Consider the following 14,346-nt stretch of genomic DNA (forward strand, 5'->3'; position numbering starts at 1 on the left):
GAAAAGACGACAGTATTATTATTATATAGTTATTTATACACTAGATTAAACAGTAATCTTTAGTTCCCGATCAGGAAAATAAATTGAATTGAATTATACTAAAAATTTTTAATTTTTGTAGGCAATAACAGTATTCCATGATTTATTTTAATATTTGTCTTACATACATTGTAAATAAATGTACGATTGTATTTGATGATAGAAGCATCTTTGAATATGATATTTATGTGCTAATGAATTTACGTCATAAATGTGATATCTATTAGAATCGTACAGAAGTGATTTTTAAATAAATACACATATATGATTTAGATATTCAGCATTTATTATTTATTATTTACTGTTACATTTTATTAATATTTAAATTACAATCTTTAATTAAATAATGTAGTCAAGTGTATTTTAATAAAAATGTTAAAAATAAATCTTCGCAATGCAATCAAATGGAATTTGACAGAAACATCTTTAAACACATGTAGCAATCTATCAGTAAAAACTATGGCAATCGATAAAAGAACGATGCCGTAACTAAGGAATAATAATGATAACAACATTACACATGATTTATCTTTGAAATACGATCATATAAATTGTGGCACGATATAACGATAAAACGAAGTCGAACGGACAACATACGCAACATAAAGCGCAAAGAGATCAAAAATCGCAGGTCGCGATCCACGCAAGACATAATTAGCACTTGCACGGTATAGAAGTACTTACATGGTGGTCATAAAGAGCTACTAAGCTGAGCCTAAGCAATAATTTCTGTCTTCGGCGAAAGATTAATTCGAACTGGTCAATGACGCTTACATCTCGTGTTGCTTCCACTTACGTGCTTATTATTTTAGCACGTGAATATATGCTTTTGCTGAGTCACCTGGCGATGCCACTATCATAAAAATTAACCGTAAACTTGTAAAAGATGCGCAACATAATCGAAGACGATATTTTCATCTCTAGCAAGAGTGAAATACAGACTTCGTTTTAAACCGTGACACTTTTTATAGCAAATTTAGGTACCACTTGATTGAATTATAAGCCCCGACAAAGCAACCTCTTGGCAGGTGAATTTAACAAAATAAATTATATAATTATTAAGATAAATTTCCATACATAATTATATTGTCTTGGAAACAGAAGAATTCTAATATGCATGGACTGAGTAAAAGTGAAAGTACAATTAATGAGACAAATATGTCTTACTATGCCGGGTAAATTTCGTTTATTACCAGCAAGGAAGATATAATCATGGACGGAGTGATACACGATGCCTCAAATTGCCAGACGTTTCGCATATTTTCCTCACCAAACGTAACCGCTTCCTTCATTAGTCCGGCTTTCACACGTGTAGCAACGCAAACCTCCTTTTCCACTTGGCTTTCCAATTTCTTCTCGCGTGCACATCCAATTGACAAAATTATTGCTAGTAAATCAGCGCAGCTATTGATAACAACTTCATCGATCGTCATCGTTAAGCGAAAGAAGAAGACTCCTAGTCGCTTCCTAGTTTCTCCTTGAAAACGGAACAGGTCGATGCCTCCACGCTCGTGCCTACTCGCGAGTGTCTCATTATCATAATGATGATATTATAACGCCACCGTTGCAGGATAAAAAAAGCACGAAATAGATATCAGAGTTAACTCGCATTCCCAACAATCACCGTCTCAAATGCCAGAACGCTCCCTCTTCCAATTGTCTTTCACCCGCGTGCCAAAGACTCGAGTGCCAAAGTATAAATACAGTTTCAGCTACGATGCTCGATCCCGATCGTTAATTTGAATGCCAAGACACAAACGATCTTTTGTTTATTACATGGTAGCCCCGATAAGTTTATATCATTGTGCTCACGTGCAAGAACGTATTTCCCTCTCAGCGCTTAACGCGCGAAGCATACTAATCGCTTGACGTACTTGTACATTTATCGAGAGAAAAACAACTTCTTCGTGAATTCTTAACCAATAGCTTTCAACCTCAAACGCTCAATCACGTCATAATCGTGCTGCGGATGCAGTCAACAATTATCTCACGCATGCATCTTAATTATTTTTTAACAGGATAATCTTCAAATTAATGAACAAATATATAATTCGCGAGATGATACATGGCTAAACAGGATTTTGCTGATGCTATTCATAACCATTCTGCGTTTAATTATTGCGATCTCGTATTCATTGTACATGTTTCCATACAATCGTACACATTATAAATACGAGACGTATATAAGCACAATTAATTTCGCTGGCCAAAATAATGTGTGTTTTTGAATGTAGAAATATTATGATATTACTTTAAAGTTTTTCTAATTAAAACCAATTAATAATATATTTTTAAACTTTTTATTTTCGATGTTGCATTTTTAATTTTTTTGCGAAATTTATTTTACTTCGAAAGTGTCGAAATATCTATTTTTTTTGTAGTAATTGCATTTTTCATATCGTTACATTAATATTTGGCAATTATTCGTAGAATTATTCATCATAATTATTCATCGTAATTAGTATTGCGAATTTAATGAATAAAATATCTTTCGTAGTGTGTTTAATATGTAGAATAGAACATAGATGATCAGATGAGATTTCATCGATAAAAGCATCGATATAATGACCAACTGCCAAGAATAATATTGCTAGACAATATCGCTGGACGATAGGCATCGCTCGATGATACTCGATTGATTAACAAGATAATACTGACTCGCTTATACGTAATGAGTGATCATGATTATACATGAACCATAATAACCATGCATGAATCGTGTACGGACGATATCAACGCGACGGTTTCGATGCACCTCTCCAAATTTCTGATCTCGCAATAAATCGCAAGGGTAAAAAACTGAAAAATCAGAGAAATCGATGATAGCGAAGGGAATACGTGAGGACGCATGCCGATAGAAGCGAGGATCTGGAATGGCGTTGCATGAGTCTTAGCTGTATCGAATCGGCATTTAGAAGGAAACCTTTTCAATCGGCACTCCCTTGTTCTTTCTCGATGCATCTAACGTTTTGTATATCTCGTGACTTCTATTATTTTTATTTACTTTGAAATATAATACTAATAGATCAGAAGAAAATCAGAATTATCAAGCCTGTGATTTTTCTGACGGCTAATTATTGTACGATCAGAGATAATATAATTGTAATAATTATTAGATTTTTTGGCAGTTATGATATTAAGAAAGAGAATTTAGTCGTCGAAATATAAATATTTGTATCGGATTGTTAACGTTTCTCTGTCGATAAACATCAAGCGTGATAAAACTAATGATTCTTTTGATAAGTGACAAATGATTTGGATTCTGTTTGTATAATTGCTTTATGACTCGATGTTTGATATATTATTCGATTTATATGAATTATGAATTTCATGTATTTAATTCTGCATTCCTGTACACAATTGTTGCGATTAAGAAATGATAAAACACAATTAAAAATAGCTGCGAAGACAGTTGATTATTTTCTTTAATTTTTCTATTAAAGAAAAGAAAGGAAAAAAAAAATTAATTTTAAATTTATTAAAACATATGTTCAAAAATTTTTCAAATTGTGATTCACTTTTTATATTATAAAATAGGCGCATTTCAATGCAGGTTTATTATAAATTATTGCTCCTTAACAACTTATAAATATATGCAAGTACAAGCGAATGTAAGAATAATAAAAAATCTTTAGATGAAAAAGAGGATCGCTTATTTTATAACGTAGACAAATTGCGCCATCACTATTAATCGATAGTAATTATATTTAAGAGAAATTTTCCGGAGAATTTTTATTGAGATTCTTAACCTACAGGTTACACTGTCGGCCACTTTATTGAATCGGAACTCGACTCACCGGCTACCGGTTGCGTTTTCTGGGTTTCTGAATTCCAGAGTTGTCGACAGACAGCGGCATATTTTTCTTGTTTGTAGAATGACAGCATCATTGCGAAATCAATCAGTGACATAAATATAATATTATCCGACGTATGTACATCTCCGATGTCTGACCAAATGCATATTTTTTCCCGTGGATGAGAAGATCATCGAATATTATTTGTTGAATATTTATAATGTTAGTATATTGCTATAATCATATATTATTAGACTCATTATAAACAAGATGCAATAGTTTTATGGAATTTTCATTAATGATAACTTTTATTAAATAAAAATAATTTTAATTAAAGATAAGCAATATTTTTTTCCTGGTGTTTATAAATTTATGCAATTGGTACATTAATTATGTTATTTGCATATATATGTTTATATATGTAAATAACACATGTATATGTTTATATTATAATAAAAATAATTTTTTACATATGCATATAACTATTATAAAATTATAACAACTATATCACAATGGTTATTTTTATGATTTCACGTTAGTTATTAGTTCAGACACTAAAAGTTTTTATAATTATGATCGATGAAGTTATATTTATGATTTGATTGCCAAATTATAACTAGAATTCACATATTTGAAGGTAATATTGCAAAGTCTTTTTTGTACCTGATTGTTAAACTAGAATAAATTTCTCTCTCTGTAACATTTATAATTATATAATAGTTGCTGAAAATGCAACGAGAGTTTTTAAAACTGATTGAATTTATGAGTATAGAAATTATGGAAGATTTATGCGAATATGTTCGACAGAACGATTCCTATCTACACGCTCCATTCGAGATATAGGCTCAATCACGATTGGCTTTCTCATTCTTAAGTGTAGGAAGAGGGCTCTTGAAGATTGCATCTCGAAATGTTTCCGTATAATTGACAGATGTAACTGTACGATAGAATGATTGTACAGGCGACGTTTCATGTCGACATATTCAAGGAATACATGATATTAGAATCTTGTGTTTATGATTTAACGATTTAATGGAATATAAAAGACTTTAGTTATACAGTTCTTTGTTTCAAAAACTTTTTTGATTGTAAGAAGTATTGATTTAGATATGACTGTTTAGATTACATGCTAACGTCAGCGTTGGAAATAACGTTGATTTTGCTTGCATTTTTATCTAAACTTTAAATGTCATATAAACTTATTTAAATGTTTCTTGGAAAATCTCATGAAGTTAATCAAAAAGGATAATCACTATACATAGTACAGTCAATTATTTATAATAATTACTTTTTATAATATTTTGTTTTCAATATAATAGTTTACGTTACTTACTATGTAACAGTATTTATTTTTGATCTGAAAAAAGTGCAGAAAAAGTTCGTAAAAATTTGCAGAATATCATCTCGTTACAATAATATTTAATATTAGGGCAAAGTTTCCATTTCTTCTATATGTGACGAATACACGGGCATAATTCCACAGGCGTGATTCACGTTAAGTGAAGGTAAGAACCTTCCGGCAATTTCGCACGGCGTGAACGTCGAGATTATTGCGCGATTTCGTGACGCCAGGCTGTCTTTATGGGCGGTACTACGAATTATAATGACAAAGATCACCCTGTACGTCCTTTTCTTGAGGCAACATGTTGGCAACGACGTCAACGTCAGCGTGACCATTGTTGTTGATTGACGACATGTCATCCGAAATAGCTTGTGTTCGCTTTTCAAATCGTAAGATCAATCGAATAGAGGCCATGGTCATTCGATTATTGATACTTGTTACAAGAGATTTCTATGACATTAATACACAATCTTCACATAACTTGGCATAAACGATTCTTTAATTTGCACAATACGAGGTACAAAGACGTTTCTTAGTTTAGACGTTAGTTTAGTCTTTAGTTTTAGCATTTAAGATTATTATCTTTTCAAAGTGTATATGTACATGTTAAATGATAGATGATGATGCAGAAAAAGATGTCCCTGTTTCGATATGTCATCAATATGTCCTTTTTAGCTCATGGTTTTCTTCATAGCTGTTGATAAATCACAACAGCGGATAATGACTATCGATTACCAAGCGATTCTGCTGACACTATTCATAAGCATTCTGTGCGGTTTAATTATTGCGGTTCGTATAGACGCGAGACGTATGCAAAGAATAGCGCTTTTGCAGATGTATGACGGTAACCATCTGCAGGAGTGTAATGCTCGATGTAGAAACCTGCAAACAAAGAGCTGGCATTTGAATGCCAGCGATTACGACTCGCATCTGGTATGATCGGCCATCCGACTTCGTGATCCTAGAAAATCGAGGTTTCTCTGTTTTAAATTTCCAATCTTTAATCTACTAGACTATATATCATATTGTATTTTATAAAATTAAATAAATAGTATTCAGTTTTTTATGTGGCACGAGACTTCTGTGTCACACACACACACACACACACACAATTCTTTCTATTTTTCATTAAAATATCTAGCTGTAATATAAATAAAATCTTACAATCACATACAAAAAACGAGATAAAATAATTCCAAACGAAAATTCGCTGAGGAAAACTTTGATATATAGATCGTGATTTTCTAAATAATAATATAATGAAAGTGTAATATTTGTAAAATTGATTTTATTATGTATTAAAATAAAATAGGATATATATTAATATAGACAGAATTTTTTTTATTTTTTATTTATTAAAAATTAAGAGAGATTTTATTGTATAAAGTTGTATTAATCTTTATGAGTATTTTTTAAATTAATTTTCTTTATAATTAAATAATTAATTACAAAATATTTATAGCGATTTTGTTATTTTCATTAAAATAACAGTAATTTATTTAATGTTAGGTAAATAATAAATAAAAGAAAAGACTTTAATTATTATATAAACTTATAAACTTATATAATTATGGATTTAATTAAAGATTACATTAGATATATACATGTATATTAATATACATACATACATACATACATACATACGAGTACATACATATATATATATATATATATATATATATATATATATACTATGTAAAATAATATGAAATCGTATTATACGTATTACGAAATCAATCTATTTCAATCAAATCTTGGCAAATTTCATTAAAACCAATTAACAATATACTTCTAAACTTTTTATTCTCGAGGTCGTATTTTTAATTTTTTTGCGAAATAATTTATTCAAGTTTGAAAATCGGAATGTCTTTTCTATAATTCCATTTGCATATTGTTACATGAATATTCGGCAATATTTCATTTGATTATTATTCAGGATAATTTAACAAATTAATTGAATACAAAATATCCATGGTGTTTTTAATATGTAAAATAAAATATGAACGATTAGATAACTAAGAAAATACTTTTGGAATATTTAAGAAAAATATTAAATCATTGCAGTGAGAGTGACTACGTAATATGTTCGTTTCCTATTTCATCAAATCTTTTTACATTTATTTCAATTTCCTCGTCATTTTCACTTTTACCACCCACATGCATGCTCATCTGCTTGTATAACAGTGAATAATTTCGTGATGACTTGACCGACGACCTAACACACATTCTCTCTTACCGGAATATATTCTAGAAATTGAAATGAATCTTTGTTCTCTATACATCTTTATATTTTGCTTTTTATAATAAATGATAGCATTTATAAATGATTAGCATTTTTCTATTTTATATTTATATTGAAAAATGCATTTTTTTGATAACTGCAGTTATTTATATAACTATTTCTTATTAATTTATCTGATTAGTACATTTTAGTACGTTTATTTATTTAAAAATAAGATAAAAATGTATAATTATTTTATATTTATATGAGAAACGATGGACATTTTTTTGAATCCATTTTTACATGTTTAATAATTAATAAAATATTGATTTTATGTGTTATAGTGTTTATCGGATAAGCCTTCTAGTTTTCTCTGTCGATGCATTATTTGCTATCGATAAAATACCTTCAGTTAAAAATTAAATGTCTACTATAGAGATTGTTATATTCATGAATTTCTTATTTTAAATTTCTATTTCGTATAATTTATGGCTTTCTAAAGATAAAAAACATAATATTTGTAATTTTTAATATCTCAAGTATAATCAATATTTCTTTATAAACGGTGAGATTTAATAATACAAATATATGAACATAAAATATATAATATTATATGATATTAAACATAAAATATATGATAATTTTTAATACATATTTTACACATGTGTAATAAATTCAGTCTTATCTCTTGCATTTTATTGCATTATAATTATTCTAACATTATGTATAAATGTCTATTATAATATTATTAAAACGTGGATATGGAAATAAGTAGACATAAAAACGTGCACATGAACTACGAAGATAATATTTATGAATGTTTTTTTCAATGGGTACACATAATATGCACAATTGATCGTGAAAATATCTGTGGCTAGCCATTTTTAACAATATCTTATTAGTAATTCTTAATTTTGTCGAAGAGCAAAAGCTTTGATTGAAAAAAATGTTTCAATATCGAGTGGCGCTGTTTGTAAAATCTAAATTATTTACCATGTGATATGATTCTATTAAAAATATTACTACATTATATCAATTTTTATTTATAGATTATCATATGGTACTTTTCCAACATATATTTTCTTAATATTTATATAAAATGTAATTTTATTTTTTAAAGATTATATAATTTTAAGAGAAACATGACATAGAGACATCTCTCTTATGTCAATGTAACATTAGACTCGCGAGAATTAGATGGATATTGGATACTAACATATAATAAAATAATACACAGGTAAATATATTAAATAATTTATTGTTTTCATTGCAAGTTTTTGTATAAAAAAGTTTATAAATAAGTTATTAAATATATACAATATATAAATATATATTACACATTTTGCTAAAATTATAAATATATAATACTGCGTGAAATATAAAGATTGAGATTTCTCTATAAATAATATTTTTTTATAAATAATATATCGCTATGAGTAATCACTTGTCACAGAGATACAATAAAATATGATTGTCGCCGTGTGACTGATTATCACAAAATGCAACCAAGAATCTTACGAATGATATTGGTTGCATTATATCTATAAGAAGGTACAATTAATGAAGGTACTATGAATTCGAATAAATAATCAATAAATATTTCGCTACATCTATAAGAATAAATATTATGTACTCTAGATGTTTAATTGAGACATGATAATAAATAGCTTTAATAATTTAGGAAACTTCTATGCTAATGATTAAGGCAAAACGAATAAGGTAATTTCTAATTTTGTAATAGTCGCTACGTGACCAACGATTATTGTCAACGTTTTACTGCTAGTCATGCAGATAGTGACGTGATTTTATGGCTCCAGTCGCGGCAGGTGCTAAATCAATTTACATCGGTTTTATATATTTTCCAATGCTTGATGCGTCTCTTCATACGTCACCTTCGGATGAGAACGATGACTCGTGCTTTAATACTTCCTTTTCTTATCTTTAATAATTGAATACGTGCCTCCAAGCATGTAGATAGTTTCGATATTTAAGAATTACACCCCAATCTCTGATAAGTCTTTTCGTTTCATCGACAGGATTTCGCTCGATATTGCTCATGATGCTTCTTTCCACGCGTATCGGTAGTTGTAAGGATGGCAGAGAGGTAATGTGGCTTTCAACTTCGCACAGCATCATCATCAAGTATGATTGAGTCGTTTTAAGAGCGATCTGAATGTGAGAGTTGGATTCATCCTCGATCAGTTCCTCGAATGCCACGGCAAATTTCTGAAGATCCATGTGCATTTTCGGGAAATGATTAACAATCTGCAAAAAATTATTATTACAAAATTATCACTCTGCTTAGGCATATTTAAATATCGCAAAAATCGCTCGTTTAAAATCTAATTAACACATATATTTTACATACATATGAGAAAGAGAGATCTCTATTCAAGATTTATATAATATATTAATAAATTTTTTGTTTTAAAAGTAAATTAAAAATAATATCATTTTCTTTTATAAAGTAAGTGATGGAACTGTTAATATTAATTGTTAATACTTTGATTTTATCCACATTGGGAATTATTTTATCACATCAATATTTATAAAAATTTTGCTCAGTGTTGTTTCTAGCAACGTTCAAAAACTTCAAAAAATAAATTCCAGAATATCGAAGATATTTTTAAATACATAAATTTAGTGACTAACTTTTATATGCAACCTTGTTTTACTCATTTATCACAATTTTATGCATTTAAAAAACCAGTCTCATGCGGTCAGCAATTAACATAATTTAAAAATGTTTTATTTAGTAACTATTTTTAAAAAGAGATAAAAATAAAGTGTGCGAAAATAAAATACGCAAATAATCGCGAATTAAAGAATAATTGTACACTCGACAAAATCTAATTTTCTGTTACATTATTCATAAAATCGAGTCTTTCGAAAGTATACAGTTAAAATTACAATAAAATGCAATACCGCGGATCAATATTTTTGCAGTTCAGTGATCGGGGCGTGGCAGAGAGAGAAAGAGAGAGAGAGAGAGAGGAGAGAGAGAGAGAGAGAGAGAGAGAGAGAGAGAGAGAGAAGGCGGGGAGGAGAGGGTACTGTGTACCCGGCATCTGGGGAGTATCGCGGGTCGCGATATCAGTTTGCGTTATCAGCGTGCTCGCATTGAGGAGGCAGACAAGCGCGATTACGCAGCCGCGCGACCCGGCGAACATGAGTGCATATGTACGATCGCGTTGCGCGCGCACTGCACGAAAGACCGCGCTCGCTCCTGTTCGCCTGCTACTTTATAATAATTACCGTCTCATTAAAATTTGTTATTTAACGTTGCGTTAATCAATTGCAACCGGGTGGTCAGCGGGCCGGCCGGTTGAAAACGCGACGGTGGTCTGCAACATTGCTCTCTCTTTCCCGCGCACTCGCTATTTATCTTTCACTTGCACGCAATACGGCTCTCTGATCGGGTTGCTCTTTCATTTCTCGTACACGGTAACGACGGTTACGAACGATGAATATTAATGATCGCGAAGAAACTAACGACCCGAGATGTAACGTTGCGAAAATTGAGCGATGAGGAAACGTGCAACGAGAACATCTAGAAGTATTTACTAAAAGTAGCCAGAAATATCGCAAATTGAAAAAAACCTTAAAGGTGATGACTAGAAATTAAGTCCAGTTTAGAAAAGTTCGTCCATGCGATAGTTTTTAACGAGAATTGCGCGATTAACCTCTTCAATTAAAATAAGTAATTACAATTCGTGCAACATGGTTGATACTAACAATTCTAGGTAACTGGATAAATTGCTGTTCGAAATACTTAATGATAGGATGATTAAATCTAGAAATTCTAGGGCCAATAATACGAGCTAATTACTAAGGTCTAAATAAAATAAAACCAATATTAATAAGTTCATTTAATTCAATAATCACGTTTCAATAAAAACGTTTCGATTTTACTTAGTCTTCCTCAGTATGAAAAATAACAAAATCAATATATTAAAATCATCCGTATTCCTTTAACAATATTGCAGAAAAGTAAGTCCATTGTTTTAAATGATCTGTTGTTTGATCTCCAAATGAGTGATATAAAAATTTGAAATTAAAACGGTGATATTTAAACGGAATGTTGTTGTAACGCATTTTCAGGCTAACGTATAAAAATAAGACGAAATATTGTTTTATTTTATTTAGACCTTAGTAATTAGCTCGTATTATTAGCCCTAGAATTTTTATCATTGCTTTGCAACACACGAGCAGTATTAGTTTATTATTATTTATTTTCGTCTAATTCAATCTAGAATTCAAAAGTACAACGTAAAAAAGTAACAATTAATTTAGTGATCAAACTTACCATTAAAGAATTAGAATTGGCCAGGCTTCTCACAAGATTCGTGTCTTTTATGTCGGGCAGCCAGTTGGGTATGTATTGATGATCGTATAAGGTAAAGCTAACACCCTCATACAAGTATTCAAAGTCTTGATTCAAATAAGCATTCATTGTCAACTGATGCTGCAGCCTAAGATTCTCGACATTGAACTTGATGTTTTCCTCGAAACTCTCCGATGAAGAAGGGACTTCCAAGTCATAATCTTCGCCGCATGGCATATGCCATATTGGTATCGACCTGGATGTCCTTTTTGGAGACCTGGATGTCCTTTTTGGAGCAGCAGAAGTGAGAGCGAAGATAATTGAGATCAAGCAAACTATTTTGATAAACATGTTCGAATTTATTATCGCGAATATCTGGCGGTTAATCTTCGAAGTTCAATGACGATCTCGTCCAATCGACTTGTAAGAAAGACACGATAAGGCACTGAACAATATTCTCGATTGATGTGAGATCGTGAACTGAGATTGTCAAACTCCCGTGCTTCCTCTTTATATATGGGATTATGTAAACAATTAAACGTACGCACGCACATTCGACGTCTCGTACGGAGAGACAGTGGGTTGCGGCAAAGATTTTGTCCGCAACTTTTTACTGTTTAGCCAAGGGAACCCCGTAAAATTATAAGCGAGTTTTTTTCATTAAAACGGAAGTACTTTTTTAATTCATAATACGCGATATGATTGGAACTTTTTAACGCGTAACGATGGACCGTATAGTAATCTTCGTATAATTATCTTTTTCAGTTAATAAACAATTATATCTTTATTAATTAGTGTACTTAATATATTATTTAATATTTATTTTTTATTGAGATAAATTTGAAATAAATTTAGAATCGCAATTCTCTTCATCTTGAACAATAAAAGAGTGTATATTATCATATGAATATGTTTATTTTAATTAATAAATTCACATTGATCAGTACATGGCTATTCAAATTTATCTAAGTGACGCGCGTGCTTAGACAGTAATAACATTTATTGCTTATGCTTCGCGGATTTCGCCTACATAGATATAGATGTTCCGATTTTCCTCGAAACATGAACGGTACCTATCGTCACGCATTTATGGCGTCTGCATGCGCATCGGAAATACGCAAATTCCGTCAGAAATCTTCCGAATGCCACACGCGCTATTCAGACGCAAACACCATTATATTTGCATTGTGAATCAAATAGGAAAGTCAAATGTCGTCAAATAAATTGCTAGAAATTCGTAATCGCATTTCTCTCTTTTTCTTTATACTTAGAACAATTATTTTTTTGAAAGCTTAATATTTACGCTAGTTTGAAATCAAGAATGAGATTGAAAAATATTTATAACAAAAAGCATCGACTTCTTCCAATGCCTATTGTATTTGTTATGATTTCCTGACGTTAAGTTATTTCTCTCTCTCTACTTCTTTAGATATAATTCTGAAAAATTTAATTTATATATAATAAATTAAATATATAATTTTAAAATACTTATATAGAAAATTTCTATTTTTATTACATGATGCATTTCTTCTACATTATTCCAAAATTATAAATTTATTATAAAGATATAAGATAAGCATAAAAATTAATTAAAAAAGTGCTAAGTTGCTACACATCTTTTTACTAAATAAATGATAATATATTTTAATAAATTATAAAAATAAAATAATTTTTGCATATTCTTTATCGTGTATGCAACTAATATTTTTCGATCGTTTCGATAGAAAACAAGGAATCTTGACGTCAGGAGGTCAATTCTTTCCCGGTTGAATCATGAAGGAGATGGTGACAAAAACTTCTGAATGAAGTAGACGTAACGTTTCAAACGTACGTTGACGCGTAAAGGATGCACCATAAAAGGCGATATTATAATTAGATCGTTCGTGTATTCATCGAACTAAGATTAGAAATCTTCTCACGCTGGATCAAGTTGTGACGCGTCGTGACGTATTATTTCTCAAGTGTACATCAAAGGAAAACAAATAGCGGTCCGATTCAAACACAAAAGCGCATTACATCGAAAGCAGTTCACATTTCCAAAATTTGTTAGAATAATATTCATATCCTTAAATATATTTATATTATTTATATGATAATATATGTAATAAAATTATTTAAAAGATATAATTATATAATTATTTAAAAAAATAGATTTTAAAATGCTAATACTTATAGTGCAAAAGGTGAAATTAAATAAAACATTATAAGTTACAGTCGAAGTGAAAAAAAATAAGCGTATCTATTTTAATAAAAAAACAATATGTAAATATATAGAATTATAATAGAAAATAATTTTTCTGAATGATCATATATTGTTAAAAATTTTATGTTGTAAATTAAATATTTATAATTTATTATATTAATTACAGGAGTATATATTTAAGTAAGTATAGATTTTTTAGAGATATTGAGACTGCTATTTTGGCGATTTTAGGTATTATGCATAATGAGCAATTTATTAATACGGTAGTCGCAATTAAATTAGATACATTTAATTCGTACAAATACAAAGTTCAATAAAGAGCGATTACAACCTATTCATTCTCGTGTACTCCTATTACAATATTTGATGCGTCTGGGAAATCTTCCTGTAAATAATGAAACTGTGCTATGATGTTGACCTGAT

At 30.0% G+C, this 14,346-nt stretch overlaps 1 protein-coding gene and 1 long non-coding RNA gene across 2 annotated transcripts in view; one reads left to right on the forward strand and one right to left on the reverse strand.

The window, feature by feature from the left end:
- Positions 1–14,346, forward strand: part of LOC112637840 — a 115,881-nt gene that overhangs the window by 36,214 nt on the left and 65,321 nt on the right. The window lies entirely within an intron of this gene.
- On the reverse strand, positions 9,255–12,166 carry LOC112637835. The gene is made up of 2 exons (XM_025408436.1): positions 11,703–12,166; positions 9,255–9,661 (listed from the first exon to the last, which is right to left on the reverse strand). The coding sequence occupies exons 1-2, from the start codon at positions 12,069–12,071 to the stop codon at positions 9,338–9,340; spliced, it is 693 nt and encodes a 230-aa protein (XP_025264221.1). The 5' UTR covers positions 12,072–12,166; the 3' UTR covers positions 9,255–9,337.

This window comes from Camponotus floridanus, unplaced genomic scaffold (assembly GCF_003227725.1).
Source record: "Camponotus floridanus strain SB8 unplaced genomic scaffold, Cflo_v7.5 scaffold1, whole genome shotgun sequence".
NCBI lineage: Eukaryota > Metazoa > Arthropoda > Insecta > Hymenoptera > Formicidae > Camponotus > Camponotus floridanus.

Coding starts and splice junctions, on each gene's coding strand:
- LOC112637835 (XM_025408436.1), bottom strand. CDS start 12,071: ATGTTTATCAAAATAGTTTGCTTGATCTCAATTATCTTCGCTCTCACT. Junction 9,662..11,702: donor CCAATTCTAATTCTTTAATG/GTAAGTTTGATC, acceptor AATTTTTTGCAG/ATTGTTAATCATTTCCCGAA.